At 44.9% G+C, this 18,852-nt stretch overlaps 1 protein-coding gene across 25 annotated transcripts in view; it reads right to left on the bottom strand.

Annotated features, from left to right (window-relative positions):
- The window catches only part of KALRN (kalirin RhoGEF kinase), a 708,823-nt gene that overhangs the window by 376,889 nt on the left and 313,082 nt on the right, over positions 1-18,852 (bottom strand). For all 25 annotated transcript variants that reach the window (XM_045037038.1, XM_045037036.1, XM_023260241.2 and 22 more), the window contains 3 exons: positions 10,150-10,341; positions 6,337-6,468; positions 2,680-2,910 (listed from right to left, as the gene is read on the bottom strand). In XM_045037038.1, the coding sequence (XP_044892973.1) occupies positions 2,680-2,910; positions 6,337-6,468; positions 10,150-10,341 (555 nt within the window). The remainder of the gene's footprint in view (positions 1-2,679; positions 2,911-6,336; positions 6,469-10,149; positions 10,342-18,852) is intronic.

Raw genomic sequence — 18,852 nt, 5'->3', positions numbered from 1 at the left:
AATACTTGGGACCCTCAAGACTTTCACATCGCTATTTCACACCACATCACAGGCAGACTCCAGCTACTCCCTGCAACTACCAAATGGGCTGAGCTACCCCACAGAAACAGAAACTGGGGGTCCTCTAATGATAATGTCAGCTCAAGTTAGCAAATATAAAGAGAACCCCAGCTTCATGTCAGATACAGCTAAGAGTTGTAAGCTGTACAGAGAGGAAGAAGTCATGCTTTCTACTCTCAAGGAGATATAGAAAAGATGACATAAAACATGCAAAATAAAGACAACAAATATATTAAGTTTCTGGGAGTCAGGAGACCAAAGTCGAAGTCTCTCATGCTACCCATTGAGTGTGTTATGTCCAGAATCCTTTTCTATTTTTATTTTTTTAATTTTTATTTTGAGAGACAGAGTACAAGTAGGAGAGGGGCAGAGAGAGAGGCAGACAGAATCCGAAGGAGGCTCCAGGCTCCGAGCTGTCAGCACAGAACCCGATGTGGGGCTTGAACCCATGAACTGTGAGATTATGACCTGAGCTGAAGATGGATGTTCCACCGACTGAGCCACCCAGGTGCCCCTGTGCAGAAGCCTTTTGAAGCACCAGCTCCACCACCTGCTAGGTACTGATGATTAACTGGGTATAACGTAAACACCGGGGACCCATCACAAGATTTGGTAGCCCTTGTTTTTCCGCACTCTTCTTTGTACAACTGTCCCAGTGTCACTGACATGGAGAGTGAAGGCCTGAGTGAGACAATGGGTCAATGAAGTTATGCTCCAGAAGTGATAGTCACGTATCCTGAAAACAACAATGGAATTACCATCCTAGGGGATTTAGTTCTCATGGAAGATCTGAGCCCATCACATCCACCTTCTAACGTTCTACTTACTCTTGCTCAGTGGCAGCAATGTGATTGTACAATAGACATGATAGCATCTCAATTCCAGAAATACTCTCATTTTTAAGACCATGGTGTAGAATGGCCATAGGTGTAGTTTTACTATACTGTTTTTTTTTTTTTTTTTTCTAGATTTAGTGTTGATGTCAAGGTGGCCACAGAAAAGTCTGGGGACGGCAGTTCCCAGATAGTCCAAGTTTGAATGCCACCTTCGTGTTGGGGAGGCCTTTTGCCTCTCCCTCTCGCAGCCCCTCTGTCCCTCTCTATGGCCCATCCCAGTACCACAGCCATGAAACAGCAGGAGGACGGAGAGCTCACCAAGGACACTGCACAACCCGCAGCCTGGGTTGCCTCTGTGAGTCACTCAAAGTTCACTGAAATAGTAACACCCTGTCTGCATGCCTCTGGAGGCTGGCACCTCACTCTGTCTCAATCACAGATGGACTCTGTGCTCTCCTGTGCTCAGGGATGATATATTTATCTGGACAGTTCCAGATGGCAGGAGTAGGCAACTGATTCATTTGCTTCTTCTTTCCCAGCAGGCCCCACAAGGGTTTCAGAGCTGGGGCCAGCATATAAGTGTCCGTCTCTCTTGAGGCTGAGGTGTCTGTCGCCTCTGATGACTCAATCACTGCTCCAGCCTGGGGTGGTGGAGTAGGGCTGCCTTCGACAAACTAGGGTAGCTCGAGAATTGGAAACACTCCTGAAGGTCTGCCTACTCCCAGGCCTGGTTGCATAGTGAACCCCTTCCCAGAGAGTGTCCCAGCCAGTGACAGGATGTCCTGCTCACCCTCCATCCCCTCTCTGTCTTGGGGCACCTGGCACTGGGGACCCTCCCACAGCAGCTGAGAAGGGGTTCAATACTCCAAAGACATGTCCAATTGGCTCTCAGTGTTTCATGTAAATTTTGATACACTTTTAGATTACAACTGGCCAGTACCACAAGAGAGTATAGAAGGAGTGTGAAATGTTATTTTATATGTATAAGCTTGAAGTTATGTGCTGGCCACAGACACTGATAGCATGAGTGCCCCCACCTTTGCCTCTCACAGCAGGGAGATGATGTGAAGCCCCAGCTTCAGTCTCAAGCTCCCAACCAGCTCTCCATCCCCCAGAATATCCACACTAGAGCAAAGCCCCCTGGGGTCCCCAAGGAGACAGACAGAGAAAGCATGAGAGGAAACAAATGGGTCATTTCATTCAAAAGGGCATTTGTGGCAAGACTGTTCTTTCATCATCAAAACATAACTATTTATTGTTTGTGGTGAAAGAAAAAGCTATGACTGGTATAATAATGCAAAAAGGCAGAATAAGCCATAAATAACCCCTTATCATGAATAGCCCATGTTTTAAATCTGGTTTGCCAAAGAATACCACCATCACACCCCAACTTCAGCAGACCACCTGTGTCCCCGATTGAGAAGTGAGCTCACTGTGTGTGGTCCAACCCTGACAGTGCTCAAATAACCTCCAGGCCCTGGAGCCATCTAGAAAGCTCCTGAGTGAGGGTCAAGTTCTCTGCCATCTACACACAAGGAACCAGGCTGTGACGGAGTCTCCTGCCCCACACCAAAGAGTGAGAAGGCCCATCTGTAAAGTTGTTTAGGCAAGAAGCATGCAACTAGTAAGTCCATATGGTGAAAGGGGTGGGGGCAGCTGGGGCTGATTTGCCCTCTTCCCTCCGTAAATCAGGTGTCCCCAGGCCTGGTCACCTGGGTCAGGGACTTGGGCCACCTGCCTGCCTGAGATGGATGCCTCGTGCTGGAAGTGGCCTGTTTGTTACCTGTTGCACGTCTTGCTGGAATACACAGAGCTGCAGCCGCTGGTGGAGCCGCACCTTGCGGTGCTGCCAGATGCTCTCGAGCCGCCGCTGGTGGTGCAGCACCTCGTGCACCACGTCCAGCACCTGGTGCACCGCCTTGGAGTAGTTGGCAGTGGCCGTGAGGGACTCAGAGTTCCCAGGACTCAGGGGACGCTGCAGCACATCCAGCAGTGCTTTGCCATCTTGGCTGACCTGCAAGAAGGAAAGGTTAGACCAAGGGAGCCAAGGAGCAGGCATGGACAGAGAGGTGAGGAGAGTCTGCCCCTGGGATCCCTGGTTAGGACTGAGAATCCCAGCCCTACCCAGACCCCATGACATCCTAGGAATGTGCCAGCCAGAGCTGTCCTGGTGCTCAGCCTGTGGTCTGGGGGACAGCACAGTATCCTGAATCCTGAGGGAGGAGAGGTACTCAATCAGTGTCTCTCTCAGCCTTGAGTTTTAGCTTCATAAGGGCAGGGACTCTGCCTCGTTCATCTCTCTCCAGCGCTTAGAACAGCGCTGGTCCATCATACCTGATAGATATTTCGACTGACTCTTTGACTATGTCGAGCAGCAGAGTTTCATTTCAGAAATGAAGCTGAATATAAATTGACACCATAAACCTCTCCCCCTCTTTTTTCTTCACTGCTTCTACCTAGCTCTAAACTTCTAGATGTGTGACCAGAGGCAAGTTACTTAACCTCTTTGGGCCTCAGTTTCCTTGTCTGTAAAACAGGGACAGTAACGGGGCAACCTCCCACAGTAGTGGTGAGGATCGAGAGAGTTAACATGTGCGAAGTGCTTAGAATGGGGGCCAGCAGGTACTACTGGTTCCTAATTCTATTTCTACCACCATCATCATTTCTCTCTCTCGTCTTCCTTACTTCCTCTTCATTTTCTTTCTTTTTTAAATATTTATCCTTCTTTTGCTCTCTTTCTGTACAACTTCCTTTTTTTTTTCCCTCCTGAGCATGGTAACACCCCCATCTTTCCAGAACATGTAGAGTAAGGGAGGGACCTTTATTTATTTTTTTTTTTAATTTTTAATGTTTACTTTTAAGAGAGAGAGAGACAGAGTGCGAGGGGGGAAAGGCAGAGAGAAAGACATAGAATCTGAAGCAGGCTCCAGGCTCTGAACTGTCAGCACAGAGCCCAATGCAGGGTTCAAACCCACAGAACATGAGATCATGACCTGAAATGAAGTTGGATGCTTAACCGACTGAGCCACCCAGGCACCCCAGGGAGGGACCTTTAGCTTGTAGACACAATATCTATGTTCTTATGTTCCCCAACATTCGCCCTCAGCGCTGAGACCAGCGGGGGTGACACTCCCTGTCATTCCTATTGGAATCTTGGTACAATTGCAGGCACCAGTATTTCTGGAAAGTGGCATCATCTGATTGACACCTGTGGCTCTCCAAAGCTGGCAGAGGACCCAGTAGAGCATGTATCTTCTCAATTTAAAACAGTGGTAACTAGGGAATTCAGGGATTTTAAGGCCCTAAATTAATTTGGTTAAAGATTAAATCAAAGTTGGTTTGGAGTTGAATGCTCTTCTTTTTCTTCCATCAAGGTGGGGAAGGAAGCGTGTTCCCACCTCCAGCCTTACGATGGTGAATGAGGTGCTGTTGCTGGGCCCAGGCCTCCCCTTATCCCACCTTTGTGTCCTAAAAATAGCTTGTTAGGGTTCAGGAACACAAAGGCAGCTGTTACTCACCCTGTTCATGGGGCAACAGAAACAGTGTGGGGCCAGGGGGTTGGTGGTTCAGAGGAATACTGGGTGGAGAATCTGTGGCTGAGACAGGAGAGGAAGCCTGGCTGGAGGAATACAGCCAATCTAGGTGACTACCTCTACCTACCCCATCCCACTATTCCTGCCTCCAATGCATTGCCAGGGGTAACACTCTCCAGAGATGTGAATAAGACAAATATCCTGTGGCCAAACCCAGGAGAGCTCTCTTCAGGGAACTCTGAGCAGATGCTGTCTTTGGCACTGTGCTATGTCAAGGGCAGGGTGGTTAGAGTTGGAGGGCCAAGTCCTAACATCCAAGTCAACAGAGCTCCAGTCCTCTGCCTCAGTCCACATCTGCAGGAGGCAGGGATGGCCCACTGAACTCTGAGGTGGGTTTGGAGGGAATGTCTATGTCCAACAATGCTAGGGCCTGACAAAAATTTGGGAGAAATATTGTGTCTCTCTATATAATAATACACACACCCCACAAGTGTGAAACATATTAAGTATAATATTAATCTCATTGGTACACTCTATTTTTGTATCTTACAAGGAGTAAATTTAGAGACTCTTGACCCATGGATGGGGGCACAGTTCTGTTAAAAGAGAAGCCTTGGGCCATTTGGATCAGAGCTGATGAGATCAGATTTGGCTCAAAAGCCCTCCTCTCTGCCTCCTATAATAACAAAACCTGTTACCATTTTTTTAGCACTTATTACTGTCAGGCACTGGGCCAAGTGCATTACATGCACTATCTTTGTAACCCTTCAAACTACAGGCAAGTGTTATCACCTTCACTTCACAGAAGAAACTGAGGTTTAGAGTAGTTAAGTAACGTGCCTCAAGTCACTCCCCTATAAGCAGGGGAGCCAAGAGTCAAACTCAGCTTTGACTGTGGCAAAAACCTTGACTCTTACCAGGAAGCCATTGGTTCTTTGATTTCAGCACGCATCAAACTCACCTGGCATAATATTTATTAAAATGTAGATTCCAGGCCCCAGTTTTCAACATTCTGGTTCAGTCGGAGGTGGAACCCAGGAAGATGCACCTTTAACAAGTACTGCAGGGGAGTCTGAGACAGAGGGTCCCAGAACTGGCTTGGAGAAACACTGTTCCAAATGTCCCTGCCCCATGGCCAGATGTGAATTCACTTTCCCCTCCTCATGCAGCTTCCTTAATTAGTCCATCTCTTATGCCCTCCAGCCTCTCTCTCAGAATTCACGCCCTTTAGTTAACTCACTTACTTGTGTACCTCCACACAGATAACGCCTGTATGCCCCTTTCCTTTCCCTTGGAAAGCAAAGGCAAGAAACTTCCCCCACTTCTCAACTTGTGCCATGTGCCTGCCCTTTGGTTTTTCAGTGAAAGAGTCTTTTAATTTGTCCTTAACTTCCATGACAGCTTCTTACGCCTGCAAACACTTATCTCCACCCCATGGTGAGTTTTCCTCCAGACTTTCTAGTGAGAAAATTGGTATTTGTTGATGGGCTGCTTCACAAAAGGGGTGGCAGGGCTAGTGTGTACACACCCATTCACCAGGCAGAAAGCAAACGGACGAACACAGCCTTGCTTTGTTATACTCCTCTTCCAGGGGAGAGAGCCCGATCTTCACACACAGGGTGAAGGGTGTGTGTGTGTGTGGGGGGGGCATGCTTGCGCACATGAGCACATGTGCGACAAGGTGGTGCCTGCTGATGGCCACACTTCTTTTGCTTCCTGGCCAGAGATCTATGAATGGAGATCATTCATAGATCAAGGATCTTAAAGATGTCTCCAAAGGAAGAAAAATGATCTTTCTCTTCTTCTTAGTCCACCCAGGCTATTTCACAGCATGCAGGCCAGTGCTCTGGCCACTCACCCACATACATACACACCCAGGAGCCCTGGGTGTCCGGCTTGGTTCTCACCTCCGTGTAGGCCTGGGTCACCTGCTCATACAAGGACTGATGATGGTGGATTGCCAGCTCCAGGTCCTGCATCTCAGATGGCAGGCCACCCTCACTGCACATCTTGCACCAGGCATCCACTCCCGACAGGAACTGGAAGGAGACAGCAGCTGGGTCGGTGCGGGAGCACTGGGGGTGGGCAATGGGCAGATCTTTGTAGAGGTGGTCAGATGCCTTTGGAAGAAACATCTGGCACCTCTGGGAGCCTCAGAGACCACTGCAGAGAATGGAGTTTTCTAATTCTACAAACACCAACCCGACAAAAGAAGTACCTGTACCTGTTCAGAAAGTGCAGTTTCCACCTGTACAGAAGACCCAGTACCTGTTCAGGAAGTGCAGTTTCCACAAGCAAAGATGATTGTTATGAAGCCACTGACGGCGGGAGCCGTCTATGTGTTCAACAGGCTATATGCACACATTGGCTACAAAATACAGGTGTGGGAAGAGCTCACTACATTACAATACACCTTAGAGCTTCTTGTCCTAGGCACACTCACAGGCACATGTGAGAGGCTGCATATAATGGCACGGGAGATTTCCACACACGTGTAATGAGTTGTGCAGAGGCACAAAAAACACCTCACACAAGACCATCGGGCACTCCAGGGAACTTGCAAAGGCCATTCCCACAGGGGGTGAAGATTAATGCTCAACAAGATCTCCACTGTTGGGTCAGTATCCTCAGAGATAGGAGAGAGGAAGGGCAGCTTAGGGGGACAAATTGCACTGGGCCTATAATGGCACTGGCTCCTGGGATGTGATATATAGATATAGATCTCAACAGACATAAAATTATTTAAAAATTAAAATTAACAACTGTGGAAGACTATGGGTCTCCATGCACAAAAGGTGAGCTAACTGAAATCACTCAGATTTATTGGGTGGAAAAATACACCTCTAAAATGCAAATAATTCTTCACCCAATAGTCTGGAATGGTTCTGTCTGTGATTCCTCTCGCCTGGGTGCACAGCTCCATTTAAATTAATTGCCTAAATACCTTTTTATCTCATTGCCTAGAACAGCCCATATGAGGACAATAAAGAGCTGCCTAAATAAATGCATAATAGCTTTGAAAAAATAGCCTTGAATCTGCTGTTTGGAGCATGTTTGTTTTTTGTTTTTTTCTCCTAGCTAAAAAGAAGCATGGTTTATGAGTTTCCCTGAAGGACTGGTAATACCTGAGGAAATTGCATTAAAAAATAGATACAAATAAAATTGCTTCTGATCCAAAGCAATCCAAGTCAGGAAACATCAACTAGAAGTCACTCTCAGTTCTGGCACTGTACTTTCTGCAGCTGTGTGAGTTATAATCTGGGTAGTCTGGGTGTGTGTCAGCCTGCCTGGGTGTGTGTCAGCCGCCGGCCTGTGGCTACTGTGGTTGACTTTTCATTCTGAATGTTTTTATCGCATTAGGCCATCTCTTAACAATTCCAGAAGTGTGCAGGGTGCCATCAAGTATCAGACTGCACACACTTGCTAACATCTCAGAAGCTTCTTTACTCCACCAATAACCATTTCACAGAGGACCCTGAAAGCAACCTGACATTCGTGTGTCAGCCACGGGGGGCGCACCTCTTCAAGGCCCTTGGGATTTCCCTGTAATACTTTAACAAGAGCCCTAGAGCAGACCCCACAAAATGGTCACCTCAAGGAGAGAAAGGCAGAGAAACAGAAAGGGAGGCATGGAGTCTCCCTTGCCAATCTGGACACACCTTGAACAAAATGTGCAAGTGGTAGGGTTGAGGAGAGAACAGGAGATTTGACATGAATATTCTCCTGGTCCTTGGAATGAACTAATGAGTCATTATCAGTCACTACCACCATCATCCTTTAATAAAAGGCCTAGATCCCTTTCAATGTGTCGGGCTGTCCTTGACTTATGATACAAGTATTTCAGTCTTTGGGAAGGTCTCAGGTGGAAACAGACACAAATGAAGGAAATACAAAGATACCAGGATAGTATGTTAAACAAATACAGTTGTGATGTCTAGCATTTAAAAAGGACATGAGGCACATTACATGTTCCATCTCTAATTCTTATAATAGTGCTGTGAGGTTTATGATTATTCTTGCATTAGAGATGAGGAAACAGGCTCCGATTGGTGAGGTGACTAGCCTAAGAGCTAACTATTAGAACCTACATGTGCCTGGCCTTGAAGCCTACACTCTTGCAATTATCCCATGCTGCCTTCCATGCTAGGTGGGTAACAGAGGGAGATATTTAAGGTATGACCTCATCTAGGACTCCCCACAATCTGCAAGCTACCCAAATGTCATACAAAGAAAGGAATTTAGAGGTTAAAACCACAAGCTTTAATGTTAGACACATCTCGGTTGAAATCCCAGCTGTTCACAGATTGTGTGATTTTCTCAGTGGTATGTTGGTAAATGTTTAATAAACAGCATGTGTGTGTGTGTGTGTGTACACACACAAGAGTATTGTAAACTTTACTGATATAAAGAATGTGTAGCACATAATTTACAAAGAATGACAACATATATATAATGTTCCTTACTGTAAATTCCATATAGCCGACCAATTCTCACAGGATGCTTTTGTTTGCAAACAACAAACTTATATGAAAGTTAGCTAATTTTTTTGCTAATATTAAGGTGAAAGACAAAAGTGAAAAATACCTCAAGACTTATGTCAGAGCATTATTCCTTCATCAGTGATGTGAGTGACTTCTGTGCTAAATGTAGTAATAGTTTTTGAATATCAGAAGAGTATTTCTTCAACCTGGTGTGCTACTATTCACAATGTAACAGCTATAGTCAGGACACATCTTTAATCAAGTTTAGTCTGCATCTTTAAATATTTTTCCTTCATTGTCTTAAGACTCCAGGCAATCAACAAAACAATAAATCAAGCCCTGGTTGTAGCATTTAATGATTCCCGTGGTTTAAAACGTCTACCTTGGTCTATTTCAAGCTACCAATGTGACATCACAGAATGTGGAGTTGGGAAGAACTCATCAGGAGCACACAACCATATAGTATTTTCACCACAGAGACAAATAGATATAATTTAAGGAGCACAGGTAATAATAAAATGTAGTAAAATAACTAGGAGTGATGAGTTTTGAGTACCTATTACCTTTGTTTTTGGTATATTTACTGTAAATTTATATAATTTAGTTTTAAATAATGGCTATGTTTAATAACCAGCTCATGAATTTGCTGAAAATTTGACCTTTGGCTCTTCATAGGCTGCTTAGAGCTAGCTCCAACACAACACTGGGTCTTAGGCAGGTCACTCAGTCTCTCCGAGCTGCAGTGTTCCTCTCTGTAAAATGGCTTGGTAATGTCACTGACCAAAGCCAGTAAATAAGTAGCAACAAAGAATTATTATATCTATTCATTGTGTAATTACTACATTATTATTATCCATAGCCAGTGCTTCACGTAAGATTAGTATCCCCCTGATTTCAGCACTCAGTGATCAGTATTTAGTTTCCCCCATTTCATCTGTGTTCTGAGAATGTAGTCAACACACACACACACACACACACACACACACACACACACACACACCAGTAATAATAAACTACCAAGCAGAATGTAAACAGGCTCTATGTTCCTTGTTTGGATGTTAAGCAAAACCATCCAGAGTTACCGATATTTCCTTATATGCGCAGGGGCCATGAAAGCAGTAGAACATGGGTTACTACTGCAATTCCTCAGCAGGGCCTTGAGTGTTTCAAAGAGAGAGACAGTACATATACTCTCATCTTTCTGACCAACAGTGGCTACAGCAGCCCCCTTGGCCTCACCTGCTCAGCCTTCTGGTGGAATACCGCAGACATGGCAAGGATGGTGCTGCGTTCATCCAGAGCAGCAGCGAAGCTCTTCCACTCCTGGTCCAGCTGTGTGGAAATCTGCTTGATTTGCTGTGAGGCATAATGGCCGGCCTCAGAGAGGCGGGAAGCCACGGACATGATGCGGTTGATATTGACATAAGCATTCTGGGAAGTAGAGAAGACAGAGTATTTAGTGGGGCAAGCTGGAAAAGCATCCACTGAGCACTTTTGGGGTGGGGTATTTGGGGAAGGAGCCTACTCAAAACAAAAAGTTTGAGAGAGGCTAGTACAGGCCACATGAGTGTATCCATTTTTGGCCCAAGAGAAGTCTGTCTACAACATAAAATTTCAACTGATAGCCGGTACAGTAACCAAGATGTTTCATTCTGGGGACCAACATAGTTTTTGTGCCAACTATTAATGCACATGAATGGAATCACTTTTCAGACAGTCTTAGTCATCCCCACAATCATCTAATGAAGTCATGCCACAGGAACAGCATAGCATGGTGCTTCCAAGAGTGACTCTCTGGAAGTAGAGGCTCAGACTAGGGCAAAAGACACCTCTCTGGCTCAGAAGAGAGTTATATCCAGGGCATTGTTGCCACCTACAACAGGGCGGTGGTGTTCATCAAAAGGAGCAAAGAACACAAGTCTTGTGATAACTACGCTTCTTCCTATCACCAAGCAAAGACTTTGCTAAACCTCTGCCCCTCTCCCTACCGAAAGAGCTGGGACACTAGCCATCAGTCAAGATTTAAATAAAAAGACCATTTGAAGCAACAATATTCTTCCATGCTAAAAATAAGATATGTGGAATTCTTTCTTATCCTTTAGACTTAGGGTTATTTCCCTACTTAACCCTCAAAAAGCATCTGTGGGTTATCCCCGAAAAGCATCTGTAGGCCTCTTCTGGACCCGCTGACTTCTTTCATCACGTGTTTTGTTTACAGTCATTCCCATCTTTGATTTCCAATTAAAAATTCACAGCATGTGTGTTATTTCCTACTAGGCCAACAGAAAACCCTCCAGGAACAAGGCAAAAGAAAAATCGCACAAACATAAGCCAGTAGCAAGCATGAATATTTTTAGCTGCTACCTCCTATTAATTGTTTGAGGTGTCAAAACAACCAAGTAATATTGTGGCATCCACAAGGAGCCTTTCTGAATCACACAATGTCTTCCTGAAGAAGGACCATGGCAGCAAGTTGCTTGTGCACCTTTGTTCTTTGTTACAAATCTTCTCAAATGACAATAAATATTCTTCAGCAATGGCACTTTCTCCTGGCTCTATTATTAGTGCAGGAGTAGTTCATTAGTATTGGCTAAATGAAGGTTTCTGGTTTTCCTTTCCCCCTTCCCTCATGGTCCCTATTCATCTTAGCTGTCCCTGACCTCAAGCACTCCATCCCAAACCTGAGCCAGGTTGATAAGGTCTCTCTTCATTTAAAAGGTCCCTGTGGAAGTTTAAAAGGTTAAGTGAAATGCTCAAACACAAATCCATCCTGATGTCTAATGACCCCCATGTGTAATCTCTTTCTTTAGTCTGGCCTAAGACCTTTCTGATGCAGTGCATTTCCTTAATAGAGCTAGAATATTACTGACTCTTGTTATTTGAAATAACTATCCTTCAAAGATTTAGGAGTCATTCTCAGCCTTGTTTTCTGAGTTAGGACACAGATTCTACCTAAAATTAAACTCTATTTATAGAACTAACAGAAAAACCAACTCTGTACTTGGAAAGAAAAGAGAAAGAGAAAAAAAGGCATGCACTGATTTTAATAGTTCTGTCTTCTAAGGGAATAACATTTGGATTCCCTCAAATTTCCTGCTTGTGTCACGGTCTCAGTTTGGGTTGCCCCCAAAGCAGATCTTGCAACAAGTATTTGGGTCGCATGCTTTATTTGGACATGATTCCAAAAAGCAAGGTGAGGGACTGGAGAAGTCAAAGAAACAACGAAAATGAACAAAGCATGTGTTTAGGAGTGGGTTAGTGCTATGAGCAATTGGAGGTCATCCCTCCTGAAGCCTTTTAAAAGACTGCGTAGAATCTGGGCTGTCTCACTGGGAGGTGAGGAATCTGGGGTATTCATGCATTAAAGTGCCATTGCTCATGGTGGAGGGTCCCTCCTGGAGTCACTCCCTGGCAATTCCAGCCTGCCCTACACACAGGTCAAGCACACTTCCCAGGTCAGAAAGTGACCATGGGCAGAGAAACTCAGGAAGTTATCAGGGTATATGGGAGCCCTCTGCATTTATCCTTCAGGGCTGGCTGAAAGGATACAGGAGGGACATTGACAGCATCTGATAGAGCTGTCCTTCCAAACTGGATTCAAATCCTGAAGACCCTCTCTCCCACCCCACATTTATCTGGATTTATCTAGGATTATTGGGTTTTAAAGACCTCGTGAGCTTTGGCCAGATGGGAAGCAGGAAAAACAATAAGAGCAGGCACTAGCCTCTTTCCAGCGTCCTTCATGTGCATCTTATGGATGCCTGGCCCTCTGTCATCACTGCCTGTTTACATTCTCTCCCCACGGGGAACATAGGGAGGCATAGTTCTACTAACTTTTAGGAAGAACTTTCTAGCTCTTAGAGATGTCTAACCGTGGTTGCCTCTGGAGGCTGTTAACACTTTGTCACTCATTCAAATATTTATGGAGAGTTGGCCAGGCTCTGTGTTGGGGACTGTGGGAGATCAAAGAGAAATGAGACAGGATTCCTGCCCTCAGGGGCTCACAGCTGAGACTTAAGAAAAGTCCTCAAATAACTGCAATTTAGAGCAAAATGAAGTGTTTCTACGGAGGCGGAGGCAACTCGCTGTGGGGGTGCAGAGGAAAGGGATCAGAACCACTGGCAGAGATGTTGGGAAGGGGCTTCCTGCACAGAGGGGGTGGTGAGGCTGGCAGTCCTCCAAGGCCCCCTTCAACCCTGAAGCCTGTGATCATAAAGGAAAGCTAAAAACAAACAAACAAACAAAAGACCACAGCTTACGTTTCACATTCTAGAGACCAGCACAGTAAATGCCTTTTTTGTTTCCTTATCAGTGGGCAGAGAAATGTCTTACTAAAACTAACAAGTGATTATGCTTCACAAAAGAAGGAGAGGGAGTATTCCTCACAATAGAGGGATAAATATAATGTTGACTCATGAATTTGCACATTCTTCTTCTCTACAGTCCCCTTTCAAAACAGCAAAACACCGTGGGGTGAGTCACATTGCCCAGGTTCATCACCGTCACCTGTCACCTCCGTTTTCCTTCAGCTAGAACCTGAGACAAATGGGCACCTAGATTCTAAACAGCAGCCAGAAATCAAAGGAAAAGATAAGAATGGTAGAGAAGGTCTCCCATGACTTAAAAGGAAAGAGCAAAGTCAAAGAGCTGGGTTAAGAGTCTGAATAAACAGGGGTGCTTAGTCATTATGCAAAAATGACATGTCATGGCCTTTGGGCCATCTAGCCATGCGGTTCTCCTGTGTCACTGTTTATGCCTCTGTTAAGGAGCATTTGGGGGTCACGCTTGTCCTGGGGATATGGCCAATAAGAAGAGATATTTTCATTCTTTATAGCCTTTCCATTCCCTACCAGGTGTCTCCTCCACTCCCTGCAGTCTGGCACTGCCGTTCTTCTTTGCCAGCCTAAAATGCCCTTCCATCCAAGTCACTGGCCCAGGAGTCAGGAGACATGAGTTCTGGTCCAGCTCTAACACTCACCTAAGAGGTCACTTGTCTCTTCTGTGCCTTAGTTTCTCTATCCTTAAAATGAGGGGGTTGAACTGAATAATCTCAGACATTCTACATCTGAGTATGCAGTGTCAGTTCCAGATGGAATGTAGAGAGAACTTAGGAGGTCACAGTTTTCTCCTGTCTTATCTTCAGGGCTTAGGGGAATACCGACTAAATCTATTCCCCTCCCCAAACCCTCTTCTCTGCAGGAGGTAAGGCATAACATGAGGAAACAGGAGTAACTCAAAGCTTTCAAGTGTCCATGTGCAACAGGAATGTTTTAAATAAGAGATGTGACCTCATTTACGCTTTTAAAAGACTGCTCTGTGAGCTCAAGGGTCAGCAAGGAGAAGCTTGCATGGAGTGAGACAGCAAGAATATTGCTGCCTACCCTGGAGGGGACATAGCCCAGCCTTGGCTGTCCACGTGTCTCAGCCCTTCATCCTGGTTCTGCTCTCTGGCCTGTCACAAGAGGGCCACGGCTGGAGCTGGGCCCCTTGAGTTCTTCAGCCTCCAGGTGACCAACGACCAGATGCTTCCCTCCTCCTCTCCTCTCCTGCCCCTTCCCCTGAGCTGAGCTGCCTAGACTAACCAGCTTCCCTGGCCAGAAGTCAGTAATATGACCAACAATTCTGGCTTAATGAGTATTTTCTTAAACCCTTACCTCAAAACAGCTTTATTAATTTAAATCCCTTATATATATACAGTGCTATTATTATCATCATATTCAAAGTACTGCATAGCCCAAGATGTAAACAGAATCTGTTCTGTAAAATGCAATGCACCTGCAGCACAGTCTGTTTTATTACCCACCTCATCCTACCTGTCCCCCTGACAAGGCCTCTCCCTCCATCACTTTGGTCACAATGGAAAATATAATCAAATTCCAGCATAATCTTGCTAACTCAAAAACCCTCTATACTTACACCCTGCCTCCACTTTTGTTGCCTAAACTCTGTTTTCCTGTTTCATTCTTGCAGTCATTAACTGGAGATCATAGGATGGACAGCCCTTCTCCCAAGGCCCTATCTTGCGGTGATTAACTGAAACCAGTGAAGCAAGCAGTCACTCTCCTGAAATAATTACTTGGCAGAATCTTGATGAAAGTTTTCAGCCTTGCCAAAAGGTTCTCACTTTGAACCTGGTTCCCAGTTGCTCTGGCTGGCTACAAAAGCACGCAAAGTTAGCTTGCAAGATAATCACAACTTTCCATTAAAAAATCCAGCTAAATTTTCTCTCTAAATGAAGTTACTTATGTAGTACACTCTGAAAGAGATACTGGTTCTTCTAGAAATAATCAATTGATAGAAGCTATCATTTTGGTAATGCTAAACTCTGTGTCAGGGGCTACTGGTAGGTGCAGATCACTGGCAAATGTGTGTATTATGTGAATCCCATTGACTTCACTCTTAAAAGTAGTGGTACATTATACACCTTTGTCATAGGTCCCCACTCTGAATCAGAAACTCTTTCCTGTGGGTTACATGAGGTAACATAAAGTATTTAGTTAGTTGTCTGACATATAACTGTTAACTCGATGAATGACCTATCTTTTCTCTCATCCAGTTCCAGGAGACTGGCATTAATTCACCAAATCAAGTACAGACCAAATCAAAGTATCAGTAAAAAGCATAACAAAAAGAGAAACCTATCAAGGGGTTCCTGGGTGGCTCTGTTCGTTAAGCATCCTCCTCTTGATTTTGACTCAGGTCATGATCTCACGGTTGTGAGACTGAGCCCCGTGTCAGGCTCTGCACTGAGTGTGGAGCCTGCTTAAGGTTCTCTCTCTCTCTCTCTCTCTCTCTGCCCTTCCCCTGCTCTCCCTCTCTCTCCCTCTCAAAAATAAATAAATACTTTTAAAAAAGAAAAATTAATGATTCCAACAAGACTTAAATATTTCAACAATCCAAATTCCCATTGTATTTCCCAGAAAACATGCCACAACGTCCCCTACTATTCCTGGGCGGGAGTCCCTTTCCACAGAAGCCTGCCACATGTGCACAGCCCTGCAGCCGGGGAAGCTGCTCTAGTTGGTTGTCAGGCCACTGCCCCGCACAGCACACCTCCTCTGCTGGCAGATACCATTTTCTTAGGATTTAAGGGCCTGGGGCCCTGAATTGTCCACAGCTCTTCCCTTGACCCAGAGAGATCAGAGAATCTGGAATCAGCAAGTGACTTATTCTATGAACCATGCCCTTGCAACACGGTGTCCTTTCATACCTTAAGCTGGAAAAACAGAGGCCTTTGTCTCTTGGGATAGTCTTCTTAAGGCATCTCCACTACTTTGGCATACCCAAAGCACCCAGAAGGGGGGATGTCTTGTCCTCACACAAGGGGACAGATCCTTTGCCTTATCACTGACTCTAATGCAAAAGGTGGCAGAAGTCTCCTCCCCAGGCCTGGCCTGGGGCCCTCCACCTTGTCGCTCAGGGGCAATGTTTCTCATGCTCACCTCCAGAGAGGCAGAGGGGAGTCAGTGAAGAGCTGTCTCATCTCTGGGAAGAATGCGTTCTGTGCACAGGGTTCCAAATTCCATCCCAGTTAATGGGGCCACAGCTTCTAAATTATCATTACAAAAATGGAAGATGTGATCCATTAAGGCCACCACAGGAGGAAAGGCACAACTGTCACAGAGAGGCCGTTCTCCTGAAAGGGGCTCGTGCTCAGTGCAGACAAGCCCTGGACACCTTGACTCTCCAAATCCAAAAACCAAGGGAGGGAAGCCAGGCAAGCACCTGGTCAAGGGCCAAGGCACTCAGTAAAATCACTTGGGTCAAATGAAAAACGGATGTTAAATCAAAATGCTAAATATGAAACACACACACACACACACACACACACACACACACACACACACACACGGCCTCAGCTGAGAAGAACATTACATGTACCAGGGAAGCACACCCAAATGTCATTAGTTATTGAATGCTTACTTTGTACAGATATGCGTGGTGGTAGAAACTTTCCTCTAGGCTCTTTTTCTCATCTCAATTCTTTTGTGTATAGAGAAACATTTAAAAAAATAATTTTGGTATATATATATTTTTAGTATTTGGGGGGAAATGTTCTAAAACTGTGCAGAGAAAATATACCGTATCTTATCACCCAGCTCTTCCTCTCACACTGATGTTCATATATCAAAGCATCAGATATCTATGAGTGTTGGGGCTAAAGGGGAATTTATATTCAATCTTTTACTTTTATCAAACTCATTCATTTTATTCAGACACAAAGGTTGTTTCTAGTTTGGGTTTGTTTCCTCTACAAATAATGCTTGAGGTTTTGGAGTATTTTTAATTTTAACAGATTTGGTGTTTTAAATACTTTTTAGATTCAGGAATTATTTTAATGTATCTTTCATGAATTTGGTCAGGTTGCACATTCCATGAAAGCTGTAATTACTCACATTCCTCCATCTCTTTCTACTTTAATAAAGTTTTTTTTTGGTGGGAGAGGGGGGCCTGGGTGGCTCAGTTGGTTAAGTGTCTGACCTCAGCTCAGGTCAGGATCTCACAGTTCATGGGTTCGAGCCCCGCATCGGGCTCTGTGCTGACAGCTCAGAGCCTGGAGCTTACTTCAGATTCTGTGTCTCCCTCTCTCTGCCCCTCCCCTGCTCACTCTCTGTCTCTTTCTCTCTCTCAAAAAATAAAATAAAATAAAAAAAGCCTTTTTTTTTCAAAGTAAGGCACAATGTACTACCAGTGAAATAGGTAAGTTTTAATGAGCAAATACTGCTTTTTTAAAAAATGTTTATTCATTTTTTTTTGAGAGACAGAAAGAGCGTGAGTGGGTGAGGGGCAGAGGGAGGGAGACACAGAATCCAAGGCAGGCTCAAGGCTCTGAGTTGTCAGCAGAGAGCCTGATGCGGTGCTCAAACTCATGGACCGTGAGATCATGACCTGAGCAGAAGTCGGATGCTTAACTGACTGAGCCCCAGGCGCCCCACAAATACTGTTTTAATAGGAAAAAGAAAATAAACTCTTCATTATAGCTTTTTAGAAGCCAAGTTCATGTAACAATCTCATTTTATAGTTAGGAAAAATAATAATAAAACCCAGACATTTCTTGAATCCACCTAGGAGGTGTTTAAAAATTTGTTAAATCAATTAGGTGATAGGTTCAAAGTCACCAAAAGAAAGGCTAACTGGGACTAGACCCCAGCCTCCTAATTCCTAGTCGGTATGACCCCCTGTTTATAGCTATCTTTTTCCCATGCCCTGCAGCTTATATTAATTTAAGATTTTGTTTTGTCATACTCAGAGAGAGCCATAAGGAAAAATACTTGGAGATTTTCCCATACAGCTTTCAGAGGCTTCGTGAGTAGCGTTCAATATCAGTAAGAAAACAGATTGTGCCAGAGCAATGGAAAAAGCTGAACCTCACCTCCTCTTTCCAGCTTAATAATACCATATGCATTGCTAACATCTCTGCTAGTACCAAACCCATGTTGCTATTACCAAACCCACTTTGGGTCCTGATGCTGTTAAAGCATCAGTTTATGATTAATTAGTTTAACATTACCATGTAAACCTGCTGATCCCACCTCGAAACATATGGACACTGGGATAGTAACATCTGGAATAAGAACTGTCCATGCTTGAAACTCTACTACAATAGCTAAGAGATGTGATGAGCTCTAAATGAAACCTCCAACTTCTGCCTCCCGCAAACCACAGGGTGCCCTCAAGGGGGCCAAATAGGGCAGTTGATGGATGACTATCTGGTCAGGTCTGGCCAGACAGTAGGTCAGACCATGTGGAAGCCATCTGTCACTGTTGGGTGGAGGGAGGAAAGAAGCTGGAGCAGCCCTGGTGCTCGGCAAAGATAACATTGGCCCGTGAATCCCTCTGTCCCTCTGGCCTGGCTTGCTGTAGCAATGTTTCCTCCAGCAATTGCTTTACAAACCATTAAGCAGCCATGAAAACAAGTGCCTTGGCCATATGTCCTAGGGC

The sequence above is a fragment of the Felis catus genome, chromosome C2 (genome assembly GCF_018350175.1).
Source record: "Felis catus isolate Fca126 chromosome C2, F.catus_Fca126_mat1.0, whole genome shotgun sequence".
NCBI classification, from domain to species: domain Eukaryota; kingdom Metazoa; phylum Chordata; class Mammalia; order Carnivora; family Felidae; genus Felis; species Felis catus.
This window is presented reverse-complemented; position numbering and strand designations above follow the sequence as displayed.